The sequence below is a fragment of the Xenopus laevis genome, chromosome 1L, assembly GCF_017654675.1.
Source record: "Xenopus laevis strain J_2021 chromosome 1L, Xenopus_laevis_v10.1, whole genome shotgun sequence".
Lineage (NCBI taxonomy): Eukaryota > Metazoa > Chordata > Amphibia > Anura > Pipidae > Xenopus > Xenopus laevis.
Genome location: NC_054371.1, coordinates 232,589,331 through 232,617,186, shown reverse-complemented (window position 1 = coordinate 232,617,186; position 27,856 = coordinate 232,589,331). Strand labels below are relative to the sequence as shown.

At 44.5% G+C, this 27,856-nt stretch overlaps 2 protein-coding genes and 1 long non-coding RNA gene across 4 annotated transcripts; 1 reads left to right on the top strand and 2 right to left on the bottom strand.

The window, feature by feature from the left end:
* Positions 1–1,801: 1,801 nt before the first annotated feature.
* sigmar1.L (sigma non-opioid intracellular receptor 1 L homeolog) lies at positions 1,802–7,306 on the bottom strand (the record flags this gene model as incomplete). Its single annotated transcript, NM_001093544.1, is given in 4 exon segments — positions 1,802–2,400; positions 2,708–2,800; positions 6,363–6,563; positions 7,115–7,306. Coding segments are annotated over 4 exon segments (666 nt in total). The 3' UTR covers positions 1,802–2,170.
* Positions 7,307–18,255: 10,949 nt separating this feature from the next.
* Positions 18,256–20,603, bottom strand: LOC108719204. Its single transcript, XR_001936183.2, has 2 exons — positions 20,274–20,603; positions 18,256–19,201 (listed from the first exon to the last, which is right to left on the bottom strand). It is a non-coding gene; the product is annotated as an uncharacterized LOC108719204 (long non-coding RNA).
* Positions 18,330–27,719, top strand: rgp1.L (RGP1 homolog, RAB6A GEF complex partner 1 L homeolog). 2 transcript variants are annotated; one of them, XM_041580098.1, is made up of 10 exons: positions 18,330–18,401; positions 18,756–18,878; positions 19,091–19,221; positions 25,108–25,244; positions 25,341–25,424; positions 25,547–25,696; positions 26,184–26,330; positions 26,821–26,948; positions 27,054–27,231; positions 27,435–27,719. In XM_041580098.1, exons 1-10 carry the CDS (start codon positions 18,345–18,347, stop codon positions 27,656–27,658), a joined length of 1,359 nt encoding a protein of 452 aa, XP_041436032.1. In that variant the 5' UTR covers positions 18,330–18,344; the 3' UTR covers positions 27,659–27,719.
* Positions 27,720–27,856: the final 137 nt, after the last annotated feature.

Genomic DNA, 27,856 nt, shown 5'->3' with positions numbered 1-27,856 from the left:
TCATATTAACAGTACATGTATCCCTTAATATCTTGGAATTATAAGAAAATAAATAATGAATGTACATTGCAAAAGTGCTTACAATAGCCCCTCATCTATTCATGTATTTGAAAGGTTTACTTATCCTTGAACCCTTCCTTCTGCCCTTGACCCCAGTACATAGAGAGTCTGTGGCCAGTGCATTGATATATCCATAACAGCAGTCGGGGTATAACTCAGTGTGTATTTTATGCCCTTGTGGTGGCACCTCCATATAATAACATAGACCTGTACCCAGAAGCAACTCCCAGCAGCTGAAAGACATATATGGGCAGCTGGACTTTTACAGGTTTTGGGTCCATTATTCTGCCCCTCTGTGACCTGCTACTCAAAATGCTCCCTGGTTGTCAGGGTCACTGACCCCAACAAAAAAAACAACACAGATCAACTGTAAGGATTACGTGTAGTGTGATTCATTTAGATTACAAGCTCTTGGGTACTATCTTAATTTTGTGAGCTGTTTGATAGCTTGAGACCCCCCCCCATGTGTATTATGAATTTAAAACGCAGCAGAACTTGCTGGCACTATATAACTGATATTGATTTCTCTTCTGGCCCCGCCTACTGATCTTTCATTCTGACTTTCAACCTACTGCCTGGTTGCTGGGGTAATCGAGCCCTAGTAACCAGCTGGCAGTTGAAATTTCCGAGACTTGCAGAACTAAATGTACAAGAGTTTTAGAAAGCAATAAGAATAAAGAAAACAGACCAGTCTTAGAGCTCTGCATGAATCTAGTATATCTAGTATAGGTAAATCTAAAAACAACGGGATTTGCTGAGTAATAGTCATTGTTTTTAGATTTCCCTATACTAGATAAACCATGACCTGGATGAATGCAAATCTTCATAGTCACATTAATCTAGTAGTTCACTGGAAGGCATACTTTCCCTTTAACAAGTGTGAACTTTAGATTTTTTTCTCTCCATAATGGGCCCTCGAACTTCCCCTTTATTTCCTGTAGAAACATCAGGAGTCGCATCAGCAGCTCATGGAAAGTGCAGGGACTGGCCGAGACACGGCCCCCATGGGCACCCCTATAGGTGTCACTCACACTTCTGCTCCAATGGAGGGGGATACACCCATGGGGGGGGCAGAAAGAAGTCAGAGACCAGCGTCAGTGCCAAACTATACCCAGTGAATAATGAGGGGACACTGAACTGGGAACCCCAATATGTACCCCGGGCACCGACTCCCCAGATAGGAAGTGACATCACACACTCAGCCGATATGGGGAGGCCTCAGTACAAATGGCTAATGATTTCCTATAGGGAAGGGTGGGCACACGGCACGATGCCCTCATACACCAACACTGGCTGGACACAGAACTGGTTTCCCACTGAGATTCCGCTACTTCCCGACTCATAGAAAATCAGCCAAATAGAGGAGGTGGGAGCTGCCACATAGATTCTCTGGGACACTATACACACACACAAATATACACACACACAAATATACACACACACAAATATACACACACACAAATATACACACACACAAATATACACACACACAAATCTACACACAGACACACTGCCACCTAGTGGTGAGGACATGAGTAAATGAGTGGCACATGCTGCCTGACTGAGGCCTGGGCATGAGTTCTGACATTCTGCCACAGAGGGGGCATGTGGGTAATTTATATCAGGAACGTTTCCCCCCCCCCCCCCGAGATCCAGCGATGTGAGGTCAGGGGGATCCCCAATATTTCTGTGGGCGCAGGGGGAGGAGCCAAGAGAAAGTCACTCAGGACACAGTCAGGAATTCAGTGTTTCCTCTCCCAATATGGGCAAATGCTTTATTTATCCTGTGGGGCCCCAAGTGTTAGTGTTGTAGCTCCAGCTTAGGGCCCGACTGCCTGAATGTGCGGCACATTGTGGGTCTCAAACACAAGTCAGTGGCTCTGAAACACTGGGGCCCAGCCTGAAGGTCAGGTGACACCGAGTAACAATGCTGATTGGCCCTGGGGGATCCCTGGAAGCCCCGTCTCAAGGCCATAGATATTCCTGGGGCTGCTCCATAGATCTGACACTATGGGATGGGGGGGGTTACACAGAGCTAGTGCCCCCGCTGGTAGAGGCAGAAATGAGCCCAGGAAAGGGAGAGGGTGAATCAGTATGGCAGCGGCATCAGTCAGAAGAAGCCCAGTTGTGAGAGGTGGGTGCTGGCCTCCAGCAGAAGGGCCTTACTATAAACCTTCACAGTGTAGAAGAGGGTGAGGAAGTCCTGGGTGCTGAATATGGTGTCGGCCAAAGCAAAGGCCAGAGTGGAAGGGATGAACCCCCGGCCGTACTCCACCATCCACGTCCCAGAGCTCCACTGCACCGACGTGGCCTCCCCCACCTCATGCACAATGGTATCTCCTGCAATGAGAAGGTCAACATTAGGAACCGGCAACCTGCTGCTAAACTACAACTCCCAGCAATACGGGGGCAGCACATCTCAGCCTGGGCTTGATACACACACACACATATTTATATACATCTTCTAATTCAGGGATTTAATCACAGGGGGTAAGGGAGGAGAAGAAGTTTGGGGGTGTATAAGGGAAAAGGAATATTTTACATACAGACATGTTGCCCCCCTGTAAGGCACAATAAGACCCCCTCGTCCCACTCACTAGTGACCCCCCATTTAGCAAGAACTTTCCCCTCTCGGCCCAGTAATTACCTGGATAAAATATTTCACTTTTGGTCGTTCCTTCTTTCCACTGGCGGAAGGTTCCAGAGAGTATGGTGTCCGATATCTCCGCCCAGTAACGACCTGGAAACCAGAGAGAAGTCACTGTGTGTCCCCTCGGGGCCCCACCTCTCTCCGTCCCAAACACATTCAGAGAAGAGAGTAATTGACCCCCAAATCCTAGGGCAAAATAGTCTCCATTATTCTGTATTGTCCCCACTGGGGCCCCTGTAGCTGCTGAATATTCCTGCATTGGGCCCCTGGGGTGCAGCTCTGTCATATTGAGTCACAATAACAGTCACAGAAGAGGCAAATCCAATGAACAAATTGATGGGGGTTTGTTCATTCCCTGGGGTTTATCTGTGGCCCCAATGCTTGAAATTTACCCACATCTTCCACTAGGTGTCACTGTAACTCAAACATAGGCACAGTTTTGTGTAAAAATAAAAACTAGGTAAATAAATAGTCTGTGCAAAATAAATAATGTATCTAATATAGTTAGTTAGGCAAAAATGTAATGTATAAAGGCTGGAGTGAGTGGATGTGTAACATAATAGCCAGAACACTACTTCCTGCTTTTCAGCTCTCTTGGTTTACACTGACTGGTTACCCTGGTTACCAGGCAGTGACCAATCAGAGACTTGAGGGGAGGGCCACATGGGACATAACTGTTGCTTTTGAATCTGAGCTGAATGCTGAGGATCAATTACAAACTCACTGAACAGTTATGTCCCATGTGGCCCCCCTTATAGTCACTGACTAACTCAGAGTTAGAGAGCTGAAAAGCAGGAAGTAGTGTTCTGGCTATTATGTTACACATCCACTCACTCCAGCCTTTATACATTACATTTTTGCCTAATAAACTATATTAGATACATGTTTTATTTTGCACAGACTATCTATTTACCAGTTTTTATTTGTACACTGAACTGTTCCTTTAAAGGGGCACACACATTCAGTTTTGCTCTCATACAAAGTGCCCACACTCTGCCACCTACTGGCAATAGACAGAATTACAGAATGGGCACCATGTTGAGCAAAGTCTGCACATTCCACATTCCTCTCAGATATTATTGGCTCCTTCCAGTGCAGGAGGGAGGGCCCTTTCCCTGCCGTCTGATTGGATGTGTTTGGGAAGTCTGAGACTCGCCCCAATGTTCATATGAGCGGTGTAATGCCCCGGGGCCCCTCACCTCTCCTATTGGCCCCGTAGTGTTGGAATGTGATTGATGTGCCCCCCATTTACTGTACATCACTGAGGGATATGAGACGTAATTGAGAAGAAGTAAAACTCGGGACCACAATTCCTGATCTTTCAGGTGATTTGACTGGTTTGGTATAAAGTTGGGGGCCTGGGTGTTTCCCTGTTGCTCTTTCGATCTGTTGACCCCAATAATGTAAAGAACAGAATCCTGACATTTAATATTCAGTAACTAAAGGTTTAGACTAGAGGCCCCCAATATCCAAATTGTGCTGTACCAGTGAGTGGATCCGTTGGGCTGACACTGCCCCAATCGGCCCTCCGGCACTTCCTATTGAAAGATGGGGCCCCCCTGTCTCACTCACTGACACCAACTCACTCAGTTACAGGCCCCCCGGAATCACATGACCCCCACACACAAGGCCATTAAAAGGGGTTGTTCACCTTTAAAGGGAATCTGTCGTCATTTTAAAAAATTTTTTTTTTTTGCATTTTTATAAAAAACACACATCTATAAATACTGTGTGGCAAATAAAATGTTAATCCACAAATCCATGCATAAGTTATTTTAGTTTGTATTTTGTCATGGGGGCTTCCATTTGTGCTCATTACACATTCATCGTGTGCTGCTCTAACAGCAGGCCCAGCATTACCTGTGTGCTTGGAGGCAGCCACTCTGTAATGAAAATCCAGGTCCCTGCACTACCACATGACAATCTAGCCCCTCCCCTCTCTGCCCATGCGTGTGATGTTTGGAGGAGAGAGGTCACATGGTTTGCAGGGAACCAATTACTTTCACTTTCCTACGTTCTGCTCTACAGCTGCACTAGCTCCTCCCACAGACACTATCAAAGCTCCTCCCCTTCTGTAAGTTTGTTCTCTGCTTTCCTTTGGAGGGAGGAGCTTTCTCTCCTTGTTGCCTTCCTAGTTAGTTTTACTGGTTACTAGATGAGCTAAAGGAGCTGTGAGGTCCCTCTGCTCCACCTCACACACACTGCGCTCCTTTCCTGCCTGCAATACTTCTTTTTTACTTAACTACTTACTGCCTCCTTTCTCCTCAGCTATTTTAACCCTTCCTAGACTTCCTCCTAAGTTTTCCTCCTTATTTTATCCTTTTTTCTATTCCCTGTCATCAGTCCTGGGAGTTTACTCCTGTGTTTCTGCCATTCATTTTTGTGTAAACAAATATAATAAACTATCTATAGAAAATATTTTTTCCAGTGTCCAAAATGAATTGTGTGTGTATATATATATATATATATATATATTTTTTTTTTTTGAAACGTAAGTGGGGGCAGTGATCAGTGTCGGACTGGCCCGGCGGGACACCGGGAAAATACCCGGTGGGCCCCGACCTTCAAGGGGCCCCGCCAGGCCAGACCCCCAATCGTAGTAGTTAAAAAAAAAAAAACGCTGTCTGCGCATTCTCGTCGGCACGGGTGCCACCTGCGCATGCGCGCCGGCGTGGGACAACGCCAAAGGGGAGCGCGGCGCTGGCGCCGCAGCAAGGGGACGCGGGGGCTGGGGGGCCCTGGACAGCAGTCCCGGTGGGCCCTAGGCCCCCCAGTCCGACCCTGGCAGTGATCACAGGACTATGTTATTTGAGTCCTTCTGAAGTGGTGTCAGTGGGAGTTTATCTTGATTCCTGCCTACTGTACAATTGACAGGCTCAGCAGACAAGGCTCTATTTACATTACAGCAGCTTGTAGGAGGGAGGGGCAATGACATCACTCCAACTTGCAGCGCAGCAGTAAAGTGTGACTGAAGTTTATCAGAGCACAAGTCACATGACCTGAGGGCAGCTGGGAAATGTCAAAATGTCTAGCCCCATAGCAAATTTTGAAATTAGATATAAAAAAATCCATTTCTTGTTTTGAAAAACGGATTTCAATGCAGGATTCTGCTGTAGTAGCACTATTAACTGATACATTTTGTAAAAAACATGTTTTTCCACGACAGTATCCCTTTAAATTAACTGTTAGTAGGATGTAGAGAGGGATAGTCTGAGACAATTTGCAATTGGTTTTTATTTTTTATTATTTGTGGTTTTTGACTTATTTAGCTTTTTATTCAGCAGCTCTCCAGTTTGTAATTTCAGCTGTCTGGTTGCTAGGATCCAAATTCCCCTAGCAACCATACACTATGAATAAGAGACTGGAATATGAATAAGAGAGGCCTGAATAGAAATATGGGGAATAAAAAGTTACAATAACAATATATTTGTAGCCTTTATTTTTTAGATGGGGTCAGTGACCCCCATTTGAAAGCGGGAAAGAGTCAGAAGACGAAGGCAAATCATTAAAAAACTATTAAAAAAATAAAAATATTGAAGACCAATTGAAAAGCTGCTTAGCATTGGCCATTCTATAACTTACTAAAAGTGGAAATGTCAGACATTGTTACTCAGTATCTATGCCCCCCCGAACCCCAGGAGTGGGATCTCACCTGAGTGGCCCCCAGTATCCACAGCGGTGCCAAAAAGCAGCACATACTCAGTGAGTGAGGCGTGGAGCAGACACATGGAGCCCATCCAGCCCCCCGCATTCACAAACACCCACTGTAAATCCTCGTCCTGCAGAATGTGACCCGGGTGCTTCTTCCTCAGCTCCACGATGATTTTAGAGAAAGCCACTTCATAATCCAGCCCTGCGGGGGACACAGAGGGATCAGTGAGGGGCCCCCAGTTGCTCCCCAATCATTTAGAGGGGCCCCCAGTATCTCCCCAATCAAATAGCCCCCCCCCATTAGCTCCCCAACAAGTAAGAGGGGTCCCAGTAGCTCCCCAATCCCTGAGGAGCCCCAGGTGAGAGTGTCCCTAACAAATTTGGGGCTACAGACACGTGTTGAAGGGGCAAAGAGGAGAGGAGGGGTCAGTGGCTGGGAGGAGGGAGGAAGTGGAGGAGGAAGTGGAGAGGGGGAAGCAGTAGAAGAAGGAGGAAGTGAAGGAGGAAGTGGAGAGAGAGAAGCAGGAGAGGAAGTGGAGAGAGGAAAGCAGGAGAGGAGGGAGGAAGTGGAGAGGGGGAAGCAGGAGAGGAAGGAGGAAGTGGAGAGGAAGGAGGAAGTGAAGGGGGAAGCAGGAGAGGAAGGAGGAAGTGGAGAGAGGAAAGCAGGAGAGGAGGGAGGAAGTGGAGAGGGGGAAGCAGTAGAGGAAGGAGGAAGTGGAGAGAGGAAGCCCAGGAAGTAGAAAGTGTCGGTACCCGAGTGTTCCTTGGCCAGACGAGCGATCTCCTCCCGGTTGAAGACGTAGGACTTGGAGCTGAGCCAACCCCTGATCAGCTGCAGCAGCACCGCCAGCCCCGCGACCACCAGCACCGCCCGAAGCCCCAACCACAGCGCCATGTCCGGGGTCGGAGAGTAAAACAGAATCGCCGGGCAGATGACGCTCAGACTTCACGACTCCTGGAAACCAATCTCCCAACTCAGCCACACCCCCAAACTTCCTGCTCCAATGATTCTGACAGACAGCCAATGGGTAGCGCGATAACTAAACCCGCCCACAGTTTAGGCCAATAGCTGGTCGTTCCTTAAAATAAACGCACGATCACACCCTCTATATTACAGGAACCAATAAACTGCACCCTCCTGAGCATGGTGATAGTTGTAGATACGCCCACTGTAGACATCGCACGTGAGGACTTTCGGGCACGCCCACCAGACCCATGGCCTAATAGCTTTTGCCCGCAGTCAGGTGACCTTTCTTCTGTCACAAAGTCTACGAGACACGTGATCCTCCCTGTTGGAACCAGTTACTGTGCAACTATTGGCTGTTGCTATGATATGTGATCAGAGAAAGAGGCTTGGAACGCAACTACTGACTTCCGTGGTTGTTTGAACTGGAACATTTCCCCATGGAGCTTATAGAGTCTGTTTTCCATCCCAGCGGTACTGACCCCACGCCTTCATTTCTTCCCTCGTCTCTTCCACATTTTCCTGTCACAGTTTCCTCTGCCTGACTTCCTGTTTCTCCTCACTCTCCCTTTGCCCCGTTGCCATAGTTACAGCTGCCCCATACTGCAGACATTTGCCCGGATGTAGGAACAGTCACAGAAGCAATGGATGAAATATTTGGCTCAGAGGAAAGAACAATTAGGAATATGACTTAGAAATAGAAATCCCAGCCAATCTATACACAGACCTGATATATCGCTCACAATGTTGTGAGATTCAGGAGCTTAACTATAACATTTAGAGCAGATGGTTATTACATATTAGTTACACCCGGTGAGATTACACAGGATATACCCAGACACAAGCAAGAGCTGCTGGAGGTCTAAAGGGAACACTAATGTTTATATTCTGGAGCTGCCCTGACCTCTCCAGCTTTTGCCGCTAATCACACGCTTCTTCCCAGATCCTCGATAGAGACATAAAACCCCTAGATAGAGATATAAAACCCCTAGATAGAGACATAAAACCCCTAGATAGAGACATAAAACCCCTAGATAGAGATATAAAACCCCTAGATAGAGATATAAAACCCCTAGATAGAGACATAAAACCCCTAGATAGAGACATAAAACCCCTAGATAGAGATATAAAACCCCTAGATAGAGATATAAAACCCCTAGATAGAGATATAAAACCCCTAGATAGAGACATAAAACCCCTAGATAGAGATATAAAACCCCTAGATAGAGATATAAAACCCCTAGATAGAGATATAAAACCCCTAGATAGAGACATAAAACCCCTAGATAGAGACATAAAACCCCTAGATAGAGACATAAAACCCCTAGATAGAGACATAAAACCCCTAGATAGAGATATAAAACCCCTAGATAGAGATATAAAACCCCTAGATAGAGACATAAAACCCCTAGATAGAGACATAAAACCCCTAGATTAGAGACATAAAACCCCTAGATAGAGATATAAAACCCCTAGATAGAGATATAAAACCCCTAGATAGAGACATAAAACCCCTAGATAGAGATATAAAACCCCTAGATAGAGATATAAACCCCTAGATAGAGATATAAAAAAAACCCCCTAGAATAGAGAATAAAACCCCTAGATAGAGACATAAAACCCCTAGATAGAGACATAAAACCCCTAGATAGAGACATAAAACCCCTAGATAGAGATATAAAACCCCCTAGAATAGAGATATAAAACCCCTAGATAGAGACATAAAACCCCTAGATAGAGACAAAAACCCCTAGATAGAGACATAAACCCTAGATAGAGATATAAAACCCCTAGATAGAGATATAAAACCCCTAGATAGAGGACATAACCCCTAGATAGAGATATAAAACCCCTAGATAGAGATATAAAACCCCTAGATAGAACATAAAACCCCTAGATAGAGACATAAAACCCCTAGATAGAGATATAAAACCCCTAGATAGAGACATAAAACCCCTAGATAGAGACATAAAACCCCTAGATAGAGATATAAAACCCCTAGATAGAGATATAACCCTAGATAGAGACATAAAACCCCTAAGATAGAGATTATAAAACCCCTAGATAGAGATATAAACCCCTAGATAGAGACATAAAACCCCTAGATAGAGATATAAAACCCCCCTAGATAGAGACATAAAAACCCCTAGATAGAGATATAAACGCCCTAGATAGAGACATAAAACCCCTAGATAGAGATATAAAACCCCTAGATAGAGTATAAAACCCCTAGATAGAGATATAAACCCCTAGATAGAGATATAAAACCCCTAGATAGAGACATAAAACCCCTAGATAGAGATATGAAACCCCTAGATAGAGATATAAAACCCCTAGATAGAGATATGAAACCCCTAGATAGAGATATAAAACCCCTAGATAGAGATATAAAACCCCTAGATAGAGATATAAAACCCCTAGATAGAGATATAAAACCCCTAGATAGAGATATAAAACCCTAGATAGAGATATAAAACCCCTAGATAGAGATATAAAACCCTAGATAGAGATATAAAACCCCTAGATAGAGATATGAAACCCCTAGATAGAGATATAACCCCTAGATAGAGATATAAAACCCCTAGATAGAGATATAAACCCCTAGATAGAGATATAAAACCCCTAGATAGAGATATAAAACCCCTAGATAGAGATATAAACCCCTAGATAGAGACATAAACCCTAGATAGAGATATAAAACCCCTAGATAGAGATATAATAGAGATCATAAAACCCTAGATAGAGATATAAACCCTAGATAGAGATAAAAACCCCTAATAGAACAAAAACCCCTAGATAGAGATATAAAACCCTAGATAGAGATATAAAACCCCTAGATAGAGCATAAACCCTAGATAGATACATAAAACCCCTAGATAGAGATATAACCCCTAGATAGAGATATAAAACCCTAGATAGAGACATAAAACCCTAGATAGAGATATAAAACCCCTAGATAGAGACATAAAACCCCTAGATAGAGATATAAAACCCCTAGATAGAGACATAAAACCCCTAGATAGAGATATAAACCCCTAGATAGAGACATAAAACCCCTAGATAGAGATATAAAACCCCTAGATAGAGACATAAACCCCTAGCTAGAGATATAAAACCCCTAGATAGAGAATTAAAACCCCTAGATGAGAAAAAAACCCCGATAGAAATAAAACCCCTAGCATAGAGACAGTAAAACCCTAGATAGAGATATAAACCCCTAGATAGAGATATAAACCCCTAGATAGAGATTATAAAACCCCTAGATAGAGATATAAAACCTAGATAGAGACATAAAACCCCCTAGATAGAGATATAAACCCCTAGATAGAACATAAAACCCCTAGATAGAGATATAAACCCTAGATAGAGATATAAAACCCCTGATAGAGATAGACCCCTAGATAGAGATATAAACCCCTAGATAGAGAATAAAACCCTAGATAGAGATATAAAACCCCTAGATAGAGATATAAAACCCCTAGATAGAGATATAAAACCCCTAGATAGAGATTAAAACCCCTAGATAGAGACATAAAACCCTAGATAGAGATATAAACCCCTAGATAGAGACATAAAACCCTAGATAGAGAATATAAAACCCCTAGATAGAGATATAAAACCCCTATAGTAGATAGAGATAGATAGATATAAACCCCTAGATAGAGATATAAAACCCTAGATAGAGACATATAACCCTAGATAGAGATATAAAACCCCTAGATAGAGATATAAACCCCTAGATAGAGACATAAAACCCCTAGATAGAGATATATAGATAAGACATAAAACCCCTAGATAGAGATACCCTAGATAGAGACATAAAACCCTAGATAGAGATATAAAACCCTAGATAGAGATATAAAACCCCTAGATAGAGATATAAAACCCCTAGATAGAGATATAAAACCCCTAGATAGAGACATAAAACCCCTAGATAGAGATATGAAACCCCTAGATTAGAGATATAAACCCCTAGATAGAGATATGAAACCCCTAGATAGAGATATAAAACCCTAGATAGAGATATAAAACCCCTAGATAGAGATATAAAACCCCTAGATAGAGATATAAAACCCCTAGATAGAGATATAAAACCCTAGATAGAGATATAAACCCCTAGATAGAGATATAAATAGATATAGATAGAGATATAAAACCCCTAGATAGAGATATAAAACCCTAGATAGAGACCCCTATAGAGAGATAGAGATATAAACCCCTAGATAGAGATATAAAACCCCTAGATAGAGATATAAAACCCCTAGATAGAGATAGAGATATAAAACCCTAGATAGAGATAGAGATATAAAACCCCTAGATAGAGATATAAACCCTAGATAGAGATATAAAAACCCCTAGATAGAGATATAAAACCCTAGATAGAGACATAAAACCCTAGATAGAGATATAAAACCCCTAGATAGAGATATAAAACCCCTAGATAGAGATATAAAACCCCTAGATAGAGATATAAAACCCCTAGATAGAGATATAAAACCCCTAGATAGAGACATAAAACCCCTATAAAACCCCTAGATAGAGACATAAAACCCCTAGATAGAGAGATAAAACCCCTAGATAGAGATATAAACCCCTAGATAGAGATATAAGATAGAGACATAAAACCTAGATAGAGACATAAAACCCTAGATAGAGATATAAAACCCTAGATAGAGATATAACCCCTAGATAGAACATAAAACCCTAGATAGAGATTAAAACCCCTAGATAGAGATATAAACCCCTAGATAGAGATATAAAACCCCTAGATAGAGACATAAAACCCCTAGATAGAGATATAAAAACCCTAGATAGAGACATAGTAGATAGAGATATAAAACCCCTAGATAGAGATATAAAACCCCTAGATAGAGATATAAAACCCTAGAGATAGAGATATAGAAGACCCCTAGATAGAGACATAAAACCCTAGATAGAGATATAAAACCCCTAGATAGAGATATAAAACCCCTAGATAGAGATCCCCTAGATAGAGATATAAAACCCTAGATAGAGATATAAAACCCCTAGATAGAGACATAAAACCCCTAGATAGAGATATGAAACCCCTAGATAGAGATATAAAACCCCTAGATAGAGACATAAAACCCCTAGATAGAGATATAAAACCCCTAGATAGAGACATACCAGCCTCCCCAGCACCCACATTGCTTTTTTTTGGGACCCGGAAACTAAGGAAAGGGACTTCACTCTGGAACGGCATTTACTCAGTGCGGCTAAAATTCTTATCTCTAAACTGTGGAAATCTTCTAATCCCCCGACTCCTAAGAATTGGATAAAGTCAATGAGATCGCTCAGTTTGTCTCCATAGTAACACTCTTATTTACACATACCTCCCAACATTTTGGAAGTAAAAAGAGGGACAAAAAATGTTTTCGCACGTAGAACAGCAAATTTCTTTTCACCACGCCCCTTTCTGTGGCTACACCCCCTAATTACCATGTTCATTTTACAAAATTTGGCAGGTTATGAAAGTTTGAAAATATTTTTCTATATTATCTAAACCTTTTTTGTTTCTCAAAATTGTTACAAAGTATCTTATTTGCACCTGTTAGCTGTTCTGGGCTCTCTGCTAAAAGCCAATTAAGTGAGAAACTGTTTCTTTTTCTGGCTGTTCAGAGAAAAGAGGGACTTTCCAATTCAAACGAGGGACTGCAGGTTGAGCTGTCAAAAGAGGGACTGTCCCTCCAAAAGAGGGACAGTTGGGAGGTATGTATCCCAAAGTAATAAAGTACATCTGTACAGACTGTAGAGAGTCTCCATCTTACACTAGGCAGCCTTAGTTCCTTCCTCTATGACACAAATCTCCACCCCTACACCTTACATTTACATTATTTATGCCTTTACTGATCATTAATTGAATTTATTTACTGTGTATATTCATGCTGATATTGCTGGTTTAAGACTAATACAATGCACTGATGGTATGAACTACTTTCTATTATCCCCCCCATCCCCCATTTTCTTCTGTACCCCTGGATTTTACTTTACAAAATTTATATAGAATATTTTACAAAAAAAAATATTTAGCTCAGGCCTGTGGGAGACCGAGGGTGGGGCTAGATGTATATGGGAGGGGCTAGATGTATATGGGAGGGGCTGAGGAAACTGCTGATGCCAGACAGAAGGTGATTGGCTGCTCACAGACTGAATCATGAGGTGCGAATAACAATCTCATCTCAAGTCTGACAGTTCCTTGTGAGTCTCTCCTCTTATTCTGCCCAATACAGTCCCAGCATGAGAGGGGCCTACAGGCAGGAAGGCAAATTCCTACAGCACTAAACTACAGCTCCCAGCAGGCCCTGCTAGCCAACACTCAAATACTCCCTCCCATTGGGGACTTTTGCCCCTGTGAGTCTGACGTTGCATGAGATGTTTTATCAAACGCAGGAATGTAGGAGATAAGATGTTACCCCTGCGGGAAGGTCGGGCTGTGAAACATTAACGGCTCAAGGTCCCTCATCTGTGTCACTTCTCTAGAGTCTCCTCCCAGTGTTGGACTGTCCCACAGGGATACCAGGAAAACTCCTGATGGGCCCGGGTGTCAGTGGCCTCTGGCTTCTAAACATTTAGCCTTTATCATGGCCATTCCCTATTTCTTTATGGGAACAAAGAGGCTTAATAATGAAAGAATAGAGTATAGTATGTAGAGAAAAGAGACCAGGAGAATAAAGAGGTTGAGTGAGGAGAGGAGGTATAGTATTTGGAAAGTGGGCCCTCAGCCTAAGGTTTTCTGTAGGGCCCCTGACATCCCAGTCCGACACTGTCTCCTCCCCTGCAGCTCCTGTTCCATAGGGGTCCCGTGTACAAGTCATGTGACTCTCCCAGTCCCAGGGGTGGAGCTGCCAGTGTAGCACATGCTGTGCCCATATCTGCACTGTCTGTTACCCCTGTGACACAGCACTCTGACCCCCATACGTGTATTGGGGTGTCCACACTTTTGGGGGCTGTGTCCAATACATGAGCAATTAGTGTGTCTCACATAGAAACATTTAGAAGAAGACGACTATGAAGATTTTTCTTCATCCAGGTGATGGTATAGCTAATAAATCCTATCCCAGCATACCTCCCAACTGTCCCTTTTTCGGAGGGACAGTCCCTCTTTTGACAGCTCAACCCGCAGTCCCTCATTTGTACTGGAAAGTCCCTCTTTTCTCTGCACTGAACAGCCAGAAAAAGAAACAAAGTTTCTCACTTAATTGGCTTTTAGCAGAGAGCCCAGAACAGCTAACAGGTGCAAATAAGATACTTTGTAACAATTTTGAGACACAAAAACACAGTTTAGATAAGGAGAAATATTTTCAAACTTTCATAACCTGCCAAATTTTGTAAAACGTACATGGTAATTAGGGGGTGTGGCCACAGAAAGGGGTGTGGTCAAAAAACTTGCTGCGCTAAGTGCGGGAAAAAAATTTTTGTGCCTCTTTTTACTTCCAAAATGTTGGGAGGTATGTCCCAGTAACTACACACAATCACACCTCTGTGAGTCTCACCTCTCTGAAGAGTTACAATGTGCCATTGTGGTTGGATTAGTGGAAGAGTTTATATGCCCAGAATTTCCCACACCAGTCAGTTGTACTGAAGAAGCTGCTCGGATGTGAAACGTCTTCATTGATTACTCAGCAAGTCCAGTTGTTTTAGATTTACTATTAGATATTTAGAAGAAGAGTTTCCCTTTAACAATGGGGCGGTGCTGGGGGGCATGGTGTGGGTAAGAAGCAGCAAGTTCCCGGGGTTGAGGGGCAGATAGGGGGTGTCATTATCTCTCATGTCACAAAGCACCAGCACCTCCACTACAACCCCCCGTGTGATGATTGGTCTCTGCGCATTGTATGAAACACCCCTGGCAGGGGCAGATAGAGACGCCCCCGAGGAGAATAATCCCAGACATGATCCCAGCAGCCCCCTGTGCCTGGGGGGCCCACAGAGCAGGAGGAGAGGTAATGCTCAAGGGATATGGGGGGGAGGAATGTCCCAGGGGCCCAGTGAGAATTGGGGGGGTGTAGTTCATGTTCAATTAAAAATCTCAGGTGCACTAGAGGGGCAGGGAGGGGATACTGGAGGGACAGGGAGCTGGAGGCAGATTTTTCCCAAAATTTCTATTTTACTTTTGTTTCTGAAGGCGAATGGTGTGTATGAGAGCACCTACCTCTTCCACAATGACTTCCCTGCTCTGCAGCCTGATGCCCCACAACCAGGTAAGTGGCCCCTTTGCTACTGATCATGGTAAGTGGGTAGCGCTATAGGGGAACAGCTTGCGGGCATGGAGAAGTAGTGGGGGGCAGGTGAGCAAGGGCAAGTGGTACTGTCAGGTGGGGGCAGGGTAGAGCCCTGGGAGGATTATAGGAAATGATATACTGTATATACTGTATATATATATAGAGAGAGAGAGAGAGAGAGAGAGAGAGAGAGAGAGAGAGAGAGAGAGGCAGCAAGCTGCTTCGCCAAGTCATTGTCCATTGAGTTGTGAGTTTCTGTTTGTCCCCCAGGTTCCAGTGATCATCCTCTGCTCCAATCAAAATCAGCCAGAGGGGTCTGGTAATTATCTGTGCCCATAAGCTTGCACTCATGACTGGCCTGTGGGGTGGAGACTGAAGTACCGGATGAGGAAGGAGGGCGTGGACTTGTATGAAGGGTTGGGGGAGGAGCTTTTGGAGCAGAGAGGAGGAGCAATGACCAGTGACAGGAATGGAAAGAGCAGGGGTGGGGTATCAGGGCAGGGGTGGGAAGAGCCAAGAGAGCAGTAGATAGGAGGGGCTTTGGAGAAGGGAGAGAAATAAGAGATTACATTGGGAACAGTAGGGTAATACTCTGGGTGCTGCTGTGTTTGTCACATTACACCTATAACTATATATTATTATTATTAACTCTGGACTGAGAATTAAAATAGGCCCCGGCTTTACAAGTCCAGAGAGACCCAAACAGCCCCCCCCCCAGTCCAATAAATAGTGAGTGACTATGGCATCTTATAACAGCAAAGAAATTAAAAAATTAATTAATAATTGGTTGCCGCACCTTCTAACCAAATTGCTTTCCCATAGGGTTACCCCTTGACTGAGAGTTAGGAGCAACTCGGCGTGGATGTGCTGACTACTCCTATAAATGAAACCTGATTCAATGCTCAAAAGGAGAGACAGAAAGCGGAGTGTATGGCGTCGCACAATCCCAAAGCAACCTTGTGTTGACAAATGTGTCTTCCTGCTTCAAGTGATCAACTGTGGAACTTAAATAAAGTTGTGATTTTATTGTGATTAGTTTGATCGTCTCTTCTGTGGTCATTGAATAAAAAATTAATTAAAGTGAAAATCTTGTCAATTCATGGTGACTGAAATCTTTAAAGTGCATGGTGCTTAATTCGTGAACATTACACGACGCCATACACTCCGCTTTCTGTCTCTCCTTTTGAGCATCACATCTTATAGCAGCCCCTCTGGCATTTGCCAGAATCCACAGATTGTCAGTCTGGGCCTGCGGCAAATCTTGAAACCTCCAGCTGCAATGTAAAAGGCTCACCCTAAATAAACCCCTCAATGTGTTTATTCGCTGTTCCCATAATTCTCCTAATGTTTTTGTTCTCTCCTCCCCAGTCAGGTCATGTGTTTCCATCCGTGGTCTGACATTTCCCTTCCCCTGATGTCTGCGCCGGAGCTCCGTGATGTCATTGACAAGTGGGCGGAGATTATAACTCACCTGGTTGCCACTTACCCCTGGGTCCAGGTGAGGATGGGGGTGTTACACTCTTAATTGGCCACTGCATTTTATTGCAGAAAATACCTGTTATAATATTATGGAATCTTTCTGTACAGACTATGAGCAAACTTAGGGGACTGTTCCTGCTGAATTGTGCTTAGTACAGGGAATACCTATGTACCATAGTTTTATGGGATCTCTCTGTACAGACTATGAGCAAACTTAGGGACTGTTCCTGCTGAATTGTGCTTAGTACAGGGAATACCTATGCTGCCATAGTTTTATGGGATCTCTCTGTACAGACTATGAGCAAACTTAGGGGACTGTTCCTGCTGAATTGTGCTTAGTACAGGGAATACCTATGCTGTCATAGTTTTATGGGATCTCTCTGTACAGATATAAATATATAGGGTATCTCTCTATACAGATCATTATGGATGCTGCAGATATGCCCATATAAACTATTTGTACTGATGGCAGCACCCCAATTTATTAAAAGCACACCCCTTGTGTTCTTGACTAGAGCTGCAGCAGACTTCTTGCAGGGTTATGATGGGGGATATAATAAGTCTATGAAAGGCTTGTGGTTGGGCAGTTTGAGTACAAGAGGAATTACAGAATTACAAGGTGAGTTGGACAGGCAGGTAAGTGTCTCTAGGAGGAGGAGCATAAGGGGCACAATTGGTTGGGGGTCACACTACAGGTTACAGTAAAGGAAAGTGGGTGGAGTATCAGAGAGGCTGAAGGGGGAAGTCCGTGAGTTTAGGGGGTGCAGTTCTGGAGCCGAGTGCTGAGGGTTGATTGGGGGGTATTTAATAAGTAATTGTGGGTCACCATCTGACATTAGTGGGTGTGAGGGGAGTTCCAGGGCAGGAGGTTTCTCATTTTCTCTTTCCTCCTCAGATCTTTGAAAACAAAGGAGCCATGATGGGCTGTTCCAACCCTCACCCGCACTGTTAGGTAAGTGCTAACCCTGCCCCCTGAGGAGCACCTGGGCAACCTGATACCCAATAAAAAAGGAGGAGGTGCTTTGGAACAAGACAATTCCACCCATCAGCAGCCAGATCAGCACATTATCTGGGGCCACAGACCGGCCTGGGTTTTACACAGAATTGGACAGAGTGGTCTCAGGCCTGGAGGTGTGGCTCATGCTAAACCCCTCCCATTTTAGAGCTTCCCTCTTAATCTTTTCCTATTGTGGCAAAAACATCTGCAGGGCTAAAAAATAAATTCTTTACTGAGATTCCTGGCTACAAACTGTGGGAACTCCCCTCACCTGCCCCATCACATCATAGCTCCGCCCTTTCCATGACTGCCTGTAGCACTTCCTTCCTGGCTCCCAGCATGCTTTGCAGCTGCTTCCTGGTATGCTTCTGCCTCTGCACTGCAACTCCCAGCACCAGAAGAACTGCAACTCTCAGCACCTGCTTCTGCTTGTTTGTCCAGACTATTCACTTGGGCACCTTGTCCTTTCTGTCACCGCTTGCCCCTCTGTTGTAACCCAAGTGGCTCCACACTTTCATCACTATTTTAGGAGCACTTTTTTGAGGGGAAAAATGGGGAGGGTTTTCCTGACAGAAATCTTCACAAACTTTAAATAAATCCCCTGACCCAAAAGGAGCCTGGGAAAAACTCACGCTGCTCCTCCTGACATCAAGTGCATGGGAGTGGCCATTACATGAGTGTGGCTTCTTCAGTAAGATGGCTTCTTCTCTTTAGATCTGGCCCAGTAACTTCCATCCCAACGAGGCTGAGACAGAGAACAGGACACAGAGGCGGTACCTGCAGGAGCGCGGGCTTCCCATGTTACTGGACTACTGCCGGATGCAGGGGGCACGTAAGGTATGTCTGGGGCCACAGGTATGGAGGAGTCCATGTAAATAATAATAATTATAAGTCGTGTGTGTCTCTTACTAGAGGTTTTAGTGCCTCCAGTGGGGGTATAATGGCTTGCTGTAATCCTGTGCTGTACTCACTGCTTATTGAATGAGGACCCCAGGGCCCAGTTGGGATATTCAGTCTGAACTGATAGTGACTGATCATTTCCTCTGCAGGAACGGGTGGTTCTGGCTAATGAACATTGGCTTGTAGTGGTTCCCTATTGGGCAGTGTGGCCTTTTCAAACTCTGCTCCTCCCTCGTCGTCACGTGATCTGCCTTCAGGACCTGAGTAGTGAAGAGAGACTGTGAGTATTTGTCTAGTTATTGGGGTACCACAACCCCTAGAAGACTTGAGCAGTTCCCTCTTAAACTTGTCTCTTAATGCTTAGCCCCATGAACCCTCAATGACATATCTAGCTCCCCCCATAGCTTGGCCTCCATCATGAAGCACTTGCTCTGCCTCCACATTAGGAGCCTCTGAGCTGAAGTTTGGCCTCCATTCTGAACCTCTTAGTGTGACCTATGACCTTAGATCCCTTCATGGCCCTCCTGTCAGTGCAGACTTTTTTTTGTGGGGGGGGGGGGGGCATGACCCCCTAGTTAAATCTGCTTCACTTCTGCCTCCCAGTTCTGTTGTCCAGGCTTGGAGGTGAAGGATAGAATCCCTGGTCTTGTGATTTGTTTCCTTCTTTTACAGGTGCAATTCAGAGGACACATGTGTTGGCAGCAGAGCTGTCTCTCTACAGCAACAAGTGGAATTTGCCCGAGACATTGTGTCTCGTTACAGATGCCACTTGGACTTGCAGAGCTTCAAAAATAATTTACAATTAGCAGATGGGCCAATTCAGAGACTGACAAATGGCCCCTTTAACAAGTCCTGGTTAATCTCTTGCCCACGTATATTATTGACGTGTGTGTCTGTGACTGAGAGACCTCTGGGTGCTCCTTTCAATTCCAACACTTACTTACACTTGCGACTTACCAGCTAAAGAGACTGGGGCACTAATATTAAATTCGACGTAGTGCTTGGCAGCTGATGTGACCTCATAGATGTACAGATGTACCAACTACCCTCCATGCGCCCACCCATATCAGCTTTCCCCATCTTTTCAGTTAATCCCATTAGCTCTGACAAATTCCAAACTGTTGCTTACAGCACTCTCTCTGGCACCACAGACACATGTAGTCTCTGAAGCACTCTCATTCATAAATTGTGATACGATGGGAGCTGTCCCTTCAGTGATACAGGACACCTGGCATGGAGGAAAATTGTGTATGTCTCCTCCTGTGCTCTAAAGAGACCTCAGCCCCAGTCTACCAAACATTTGGCCCTCCTGGGTCTCGTGGATCCACCTACCCTGCCTTACTTATCCATGACTTTCAGTAGTCTCTTTTACAGCGTCTGTTGGCAGTATGGCCTCTTCAGTAAGCTCCAGCTTGTTCTGTGTTCTTTTATGTTCGCATGTCGTTTGCTCTCATTGGCATTCAGGTTCCTGCACTGTCTCTGTTCCAGGCAGCATGTCTTCAGTCTCTCCCAGGAAGTTTGTTACATCTCTGGTTTTGACTTCAGACTGTCTCTCTCCCAGGCAGCCTGTCCCTCTGGGGTTTTCTCTCTCAAACAGTCAGTGCCTTTTCAGTCTCGACTGTTTCTCTCCCAGAGTCCCAGGCAGACTGTCCCACTGGGTGTCTAACAGAATGGATCTCTCGCAGGCAGACTGTCCCTCTGGCTCTCTTTCAGACTGGATTTTTCTCAGTAGCCAATTCCCTGGGCCTCTCTGTAGTCTGCTCCTCTTAGTCTCTCTCAGACTGTCTCACAGGTAACCTGTCCCTCTGGGTCTCTTTCACACTCTCTCCCAGGCAGTCTGTCCCTTTAAGAGCTGATTTCAATCATCAGTCTGTGTCTGTGGGTCTCACTCATGGATCCTGTCTCTGTGGGACTCTCTTTCTACAAGAAATCTCTCCCTCTGTCTCTTTCTCACTGTGAGCCTGTCCCTCTGGATCTCTGTCAGATTGTCTCTCTGTATCACTAGGAGCCTGTCTGTCTCTGGTATCTCTCAGACTGTCTCTCCCAGGCAGTCTGTCCCTTTAAGAGCTGATTTCAATCATCAGTCTGTGTCTGTGGGTCTCACTCATGGATCCTGTCTCTCTGGGACTCTCTTTCTACAAGAAATCTCTCCCTCTGTCTCTTTCTCACTGTGAGCCTGTCCCTCTGGATCTCTGTCAGATTGTCTCTCTGTATCACTAGGAGCCTGTCTGTCTCTGGTAACTCTCAGACTGTCTCTCCCAGGGAGTCTGTCCCTTCCTGTCCCTCTCAGGCACCGGTAACAAAACATAACAAAGCGACCAATCGCTGTGGAGCCGAGACAAGATGAGAGTGTCCGGAAACAGCCGAACGGCTCCGGAAACCTGGGGCATATGCGATCAGATTTCCCGGAAGCAGCCGAAGAAAGCAGTGAGACTCGGGTGGTCGCTAACTGATGACGTAACTACCTATCTGGGTCTAACCAAGTGCGGCGGGGGGAGTTGGGCAGGTAGGTAGCGGCTAATGGAAGTGCCCAGTGATTTGTTTACTACTTCCATGGCGCTGGCCGGGCCCCCTGGGACGAGACTTTGGGGTGTTTATTGATATACAGGGGGGGCTACAGGCTGGGGAACATGAGTAAAAGTCTGTGACGCTGACGTCAGACTCACATTTACTCCTGAGCCTGTGACATCATATTCCTTTCCTCTATGTCATGTGACATCATGTGTCTGTGTCAGGTTACAGCGGCCCCTCTGCCATTTGCCTCATATTAATGTGACGTATTAAAGGGGAAGTAAAGTCTCAGCTCTGTGGGGGGAGTGAGAGTCTCATGTTGTTCTCTGGTTCCAGAGTGAGACCCTGTGGAGATGATTGAGGTGGTGGCCAAGTTGGTGAGGGGCCCAGTGTTCCTGGCCGGGGAGATTGTGGAATGTGTCGTTACCTTCACTAACCCCCTGTCTGCCCAGTCTACTTCTGCCAGCAGGTAAGTGCCACTCACACCCACCCACTGACCCACTCACGACCCATCCACTGACCCACAGCTTCATGAGCTCCTGCCTGGGGCTGAGAGGAGCACAAATAACCCTGAGCCTGGGGAGTTATATTTATTTATTTATATACAGTCATGTGAAAAAGTTTGGGAACCCCTCTTAATTCTTTGCAGTTTTGTTTCTCATTGGCTGAGCTTTCAAAGTAGAAACTTCCTTTTAATATATAACTTGCCTTATGGGAACAGTAGTATTTCAGCAGTGACATCAAGTTTATTGGATTAACTGAAAATATACATCATAACCGGTGCATAAATTTGGACACCCCCAACAGAGATATTACATCAATACTTAGTTACAAATGTAACAGCCTCTAGACGCCTCCTATAGACTTTGATGAGTGTCTGGATTCTGGATGTGGCTATTTGTGACCATCGGTCCATACAAAATCTCTCCAGTTCAGTTAAATGTGATGGCTGCCGAGCATGGACAGTCTGCTTCAACTCATCCCATAGATTTTCCATCATATTCAAGTCGGGGGACTCCAGAATATTGTACTTGTCCCTCTGCATAAATGTCTTTGTAGATTTCCAAGTGAGTTTAGGGTCATTGTCTTGTTGGAATATCCGACCCCTGCAGCGGAACTTCAACTTTGTGACTGATGCTTGAACATTATCCTGAAGAATTTGTTCATATTGGGTTGAATTCATCCGACCCTGGACTTTAACAAGGGCCCCAGTAGTCCCTGAACTAGCTACACAGCCCCTGAACTAGCCTCACAGCCCCACAGCATGATGGGACCTCCACCAAATGTGACAGTCGGTAGCAGGTGTTTTTCTTGGAATGTCGTGTTCTTCTTCCGCCATGTAAAGAGCTTTTTGTTATGAGCAAATAAGTCAATTTGTGTCTCCTCAGTCCAAAGCTCTTTGTTCCCAAATGCCTGTGTGTTGTGTAAATGATCTTTTCCATAGAACAAGCGAGTGTGTTTGTGTGAGTGCAGAAAGGGCTTCTCATCCCCCTGCCATACACATGTTCTTTGTGCAAATTGTGCTGAATTGTAGAACGATGTACAGATACACCTGCATCTGCAGCAAGATCTTCTTGCAGGTCTTTGGAGATGATCTTTGGCTTGTCTGTAACATTCTCACAATCCTCCGCATATGTCGCTCCTGGATTTCTCTTGGCCTGTCAGACCTGGGTTTTACAGCAACTGTGCCTGTGGCCTTCCATTTCCTCTTTACATTCCTTACAGTTGGAACTGACAGTTTAATAAACCTCTGAGATGCTTTTTGTAGCCTTCCCCTAAACCATGAGACCTTTTGAGAGTTGCTTTGAGGATCCCATGCTGTCACTCTTCAGAGAAGAGTCAAACAGAAGCACAACTTGCAATTGGTCACCTTAAATACCTTTTCTCATGATTGGACACACCTGCCTATGAAGTTCAAGGCTTAACGAGCTAATCCAACCAATTTGGTGTTGCCAGAAATCAGTATTGCGCAGTTACATGCATTTAAATTAGCATTCTGGGTATTGGCATGATGACCCCCTCTTCGTTCCAAATACAGTCTGCTATTTGCCTTGGGACTCTAAATATTGGCATGGTGACTCTGTGCCATCTCCTTTCTCTTTACTCCAGTGCTGCCAGACTACTGAGTCCCCTGGAATTCTGGGTGTTGGTATTTCAGTCTGTTAGAAGAACATAAGGAATAATCACAGGTTGCTGCACTCAACTTGTCTTTCCCCATAACTGATCCCTTCCATTCCCTTTATCAGCTTAGTTGCTCTTCTCTGTACTTTCTCTATTTCATTACTGTCCCCCCTTATATATTTATATATAGTGATCATATCCCCTTATATATTTATATATAGTGATCATATCCCTCTTATATATTTATATATAGTGATCATATCCCCTTATATATTTATATATAGTGATCATATCCCCCTTATATATTTATATATAGTGATCATATCCCCTTATATATTTATATATAGTGATCATATCCCCTTATATATTTATATATAGTGATCATATCCCCCTTATATATTTATATATAGTGATCATATCCCCTTATATATTTATATATAGTGATCATATCCCCTTATATACTTATATATAGTGATCATATCCACCTTATATATTTATATATAGTGATCATATCCACCTTATATATTTATATATACTGATCATATCCCCCTTATATATTTATATATAGTGATCATATCCTCTTATATATTTATATATAGTGATAATATCCCCTTATATATTTATAAATAATGATCATATCTCTCTTATATATTTATATATAGTGATCATATCCCCTTATATATTTATATATAGTGATCATATCCTCTTATATATTTATATATAGTGATCATATCCCCTTATATATTTATATATAGTGATCATATCCCCCTTATATATTTATATATAGTGATCATATCCCCCTTATATATTTATATATAGTGATCATATCCCCTTATATATTTATATATAGTGATCATATCCCCCTTATATATTTATATATAGTGATCATACCCCCTTATATATTTATATATAGTGATCATATCCCCTTATATATTTATATATAGTGATCATATCCCCTTATATATTTATATATAGTGATCATATCCCCCTTATATATTTATATATAGTGATTATATCCCCCTTATATATTTATATATAGTGATCATATCCCCTTATATATTTATATATAGTGATCATATCCCCTTATATATTTATATATAGTGATCATATCCCCCTTATATATTATATATAGTGATCATATCCCCTTATATATTTATATATAGTGATCATATCCCCTTATATATTTATATATAGTGATCATATCCCCTTATATATTTATATATAGTGATCATATCCCCTTATATATTTATATATAGTGATCATATCCCCTTATATATTTATATATAGTGATCATATCCCCTTATTTATTTATATATAGTGATCATATCCCCTTATATATTTATATATAGTGATCATATCCCCTTATATATTTATATATAGTGCTCAGTAACCATAGAATCTGGTAGGGGAAGAGAATGGGAGGGACACAGTGTTCACCTGAGCAAAACGTAAGATGGGAAATGTATAGTCTGAAGCATTTAGGGAATGGAAGCCCAGATGGGTCATTAACATTCACATTCTGTCTGTCCCACAGTGAGACCCTGGCATGGGCTAGTGCTCAGATTCATTGCCAGTTCCATGCCAGTGAGAGCCGCATACACCTCCCGGCGAATCAGGAGCCCAGACAGGACGTTCAGGCAGAGAATGAGACAGTATTTGTCCCAAACCGAGGTGGGGAGGGTTCTGTTACTTCTTTATATATATATAGATATATGGGCCTCAAGTGCTTTCCACTGCCGTATGACAGAATTGTGTTGTTTGTTTCAGGTGAGCGGGGTCAGTGCATCCTCTCCACACCCCCCAAAATCTTGTTTTGTGACCTGCGCTTGGACCCTGGAGAGACCAAATCCTGTAAGTGAGTGAGGCACAGCCTGTGTCATTGTAAAGAGATTGGGGTGGGGCACCATCGGGGGTACATTTAAACAGTAACCAGTTCCTGGCTGAGAGTTACTGACACTTATCTTTGCTCATAGATTCCTACTGTGAGAGTTTGCCCCTTGCTGCTCCTCCTTCATTCCGTGGCCAGTCTGTGAAATACGTCTACAAACTGACAATTGGCTGCCAAAGAGTTAACTGCCCCATTCAGCTCCTGCGGGTGCCGTTCCGTGTGCTCCTGCTGCAGGGTAAGTCTTGGGGCCCCATGTTGGTGTAGGAAATGAGGAGGCACTAGGGCAGGTTGGGCAACCCCTGAGGAGCGGTGGCTACTGGCAGACAAGTATGTGAGTGTACTGGAAACAATGGACTGAGGGAGTGTGAGTAGCATGTGGGGGTGTTGCTGCTGTGCATTGTGGGAGTGTAACTGCTGTGCATTGTGGGAGTGTAACTGCTGTGCATTGTGGGAGTGTAGCTGCTGTGCATTGTGGGAGTGTAGCTGTTGTGCAAGTCCAACTGGCAATTCAATAAGTAGCTGCACAAAATCCAGTGCTGTCTGCGGCAGGATTATACAGACCTTATTACATGTCTGGCTGCAGTGAATAGGGTGGGGGAGTGTTGCTAGTAGGGGGCACTGTGCCAATGGGGCAATAGCCCTGAGCATGTTTCTCCAAGGATTTATGTGCCCAGTAATTGTGGAAATTCTCTTTTATCACAAATTTTCTCCCATAATTTCAGCGCTGCAGAACTTCCAGCCCACACAGGAGGATGAGGTTGCCCCCTCCAACCCCTTCCTGGATGAGGAGGAGGGAGGGAAGAAAGACTCGAGGCTCCTGGACTCGGCCGTGGAGATTCTCATGACTCTGACGTCCCGTAGGACATTGCGTAAGTATTGAACTGTGCCGTCCCACCCTCTGCCATCCTACCCTGTGCCACCCTACCCTGTGCCGCCCTACCCTGTGCCGTCCCACCCTGTGCCGTCCCACCCTGTGCCGTCCCACCCTGTGCCGTCCTACACTATGCAATAACGAAAGGTCCTACACTGTGCCACTATTAGTTGGGCTATTAGGCTGGCATTGCCTAGGCATTGGGTCTGGACTCGCTTCTACAAATTTCCCTGCCATCTCCTCTCACTACTGCTCCTTCTGTTCCCCTTGGAATTCTGGGTGTTGGCATTTGAGTCTGTTAGAAGAATATGAGGAATAATCACAGGGTGCTGCACTCGCATTGTACATTAGGGGGCAGTCTGAGCTGGCAGTTGTATAAAGGGACAGGGGTTGCTCATGGTTATACCCGTCCCTGAGCTCTGGGCATGAGTCCTGGAGACACACGGGCATCACTGGGGGGCTCTAACCTGTGACATTTTCCCTCTCAGACCAGTTTAATATCAGTAACAGCCAGGGCCGCGTGGGCACGTTCTGCATCTTTAAGACGGTCTATAAAATTGGAGAAGATGTGATTGGCACATTCAGTTTCTCTGACGGTGACATTCCCTGTCTGCAGGTGAGTGAGGCCCCAGGTCCTCATTGTACTCCTATAAGTTCTATTGCCCCCACCCCTATGCACCTGATAGAGGGGCGTGTACAATCAGTCTGTCTCCGCCCACAGTACTCGGTGTTGCTGCAGACAGAAGAGAGTGTGCAGGAGGAGTACAGGAGATCTCGGGCTCAGCCGGTGACCATCACTAGCCACGCTCAGCACCACGAGTCCTGTCTGCACTCGGCCAGCACCAGCTTCAGTCTCCCCATCCCCCTCACGTCTTGTCCTGGATTCAGCACCAACATCGGTGAGTCCCCCCATGAGTTCTCTAGGGCCACTAGATAAATCTGCTGTAATAGGAAGGGTGTCAGTGAGAGGGATCAGTAGCCACACCCCAGGGTGCAAGTCACATGGGGCTGCTGGGCAGGGGGTGAGCGGCCAGTAGATTGTCCCAAAACCAATGTGTTTATATGAGAGCAGCTGCTCATATCGTCTTTGTGTCCCCCACAGTCTCACTGAAGTGGCGCCTCCATTTTGAGTTTGTCACCTCCCGGGAGCCCATGGAGGCACCTACTGTTCCTGAGAACCAATCAGAGATCATCACCTGGACGGGGGCTGGACAAATAGAGGTAGACACCTTTAGCTGGGACCTGCCAATCAAAGTTCTTCCAACCAATCCTCTGCTGGCTTCCTATGTTTCCCCTGCTTTTTCCTCCCATTGCATCTCTATATAAGGGGTGCTGGCCCTGTATGTGTGTAAATATATATATAATTTTAATAAAGACATTGGGATTATCTGTGCTGCACGGATCAGAACAAATTCTAGCAGCGCCATTGGGTGTCTGGAGGAAGCAGAGGTGGGTGCTGTGCGGAACTGAGGGATAACCAATCAAACCGGGACCTGAGCCCAAACATGAGGGGGGGCCACATGG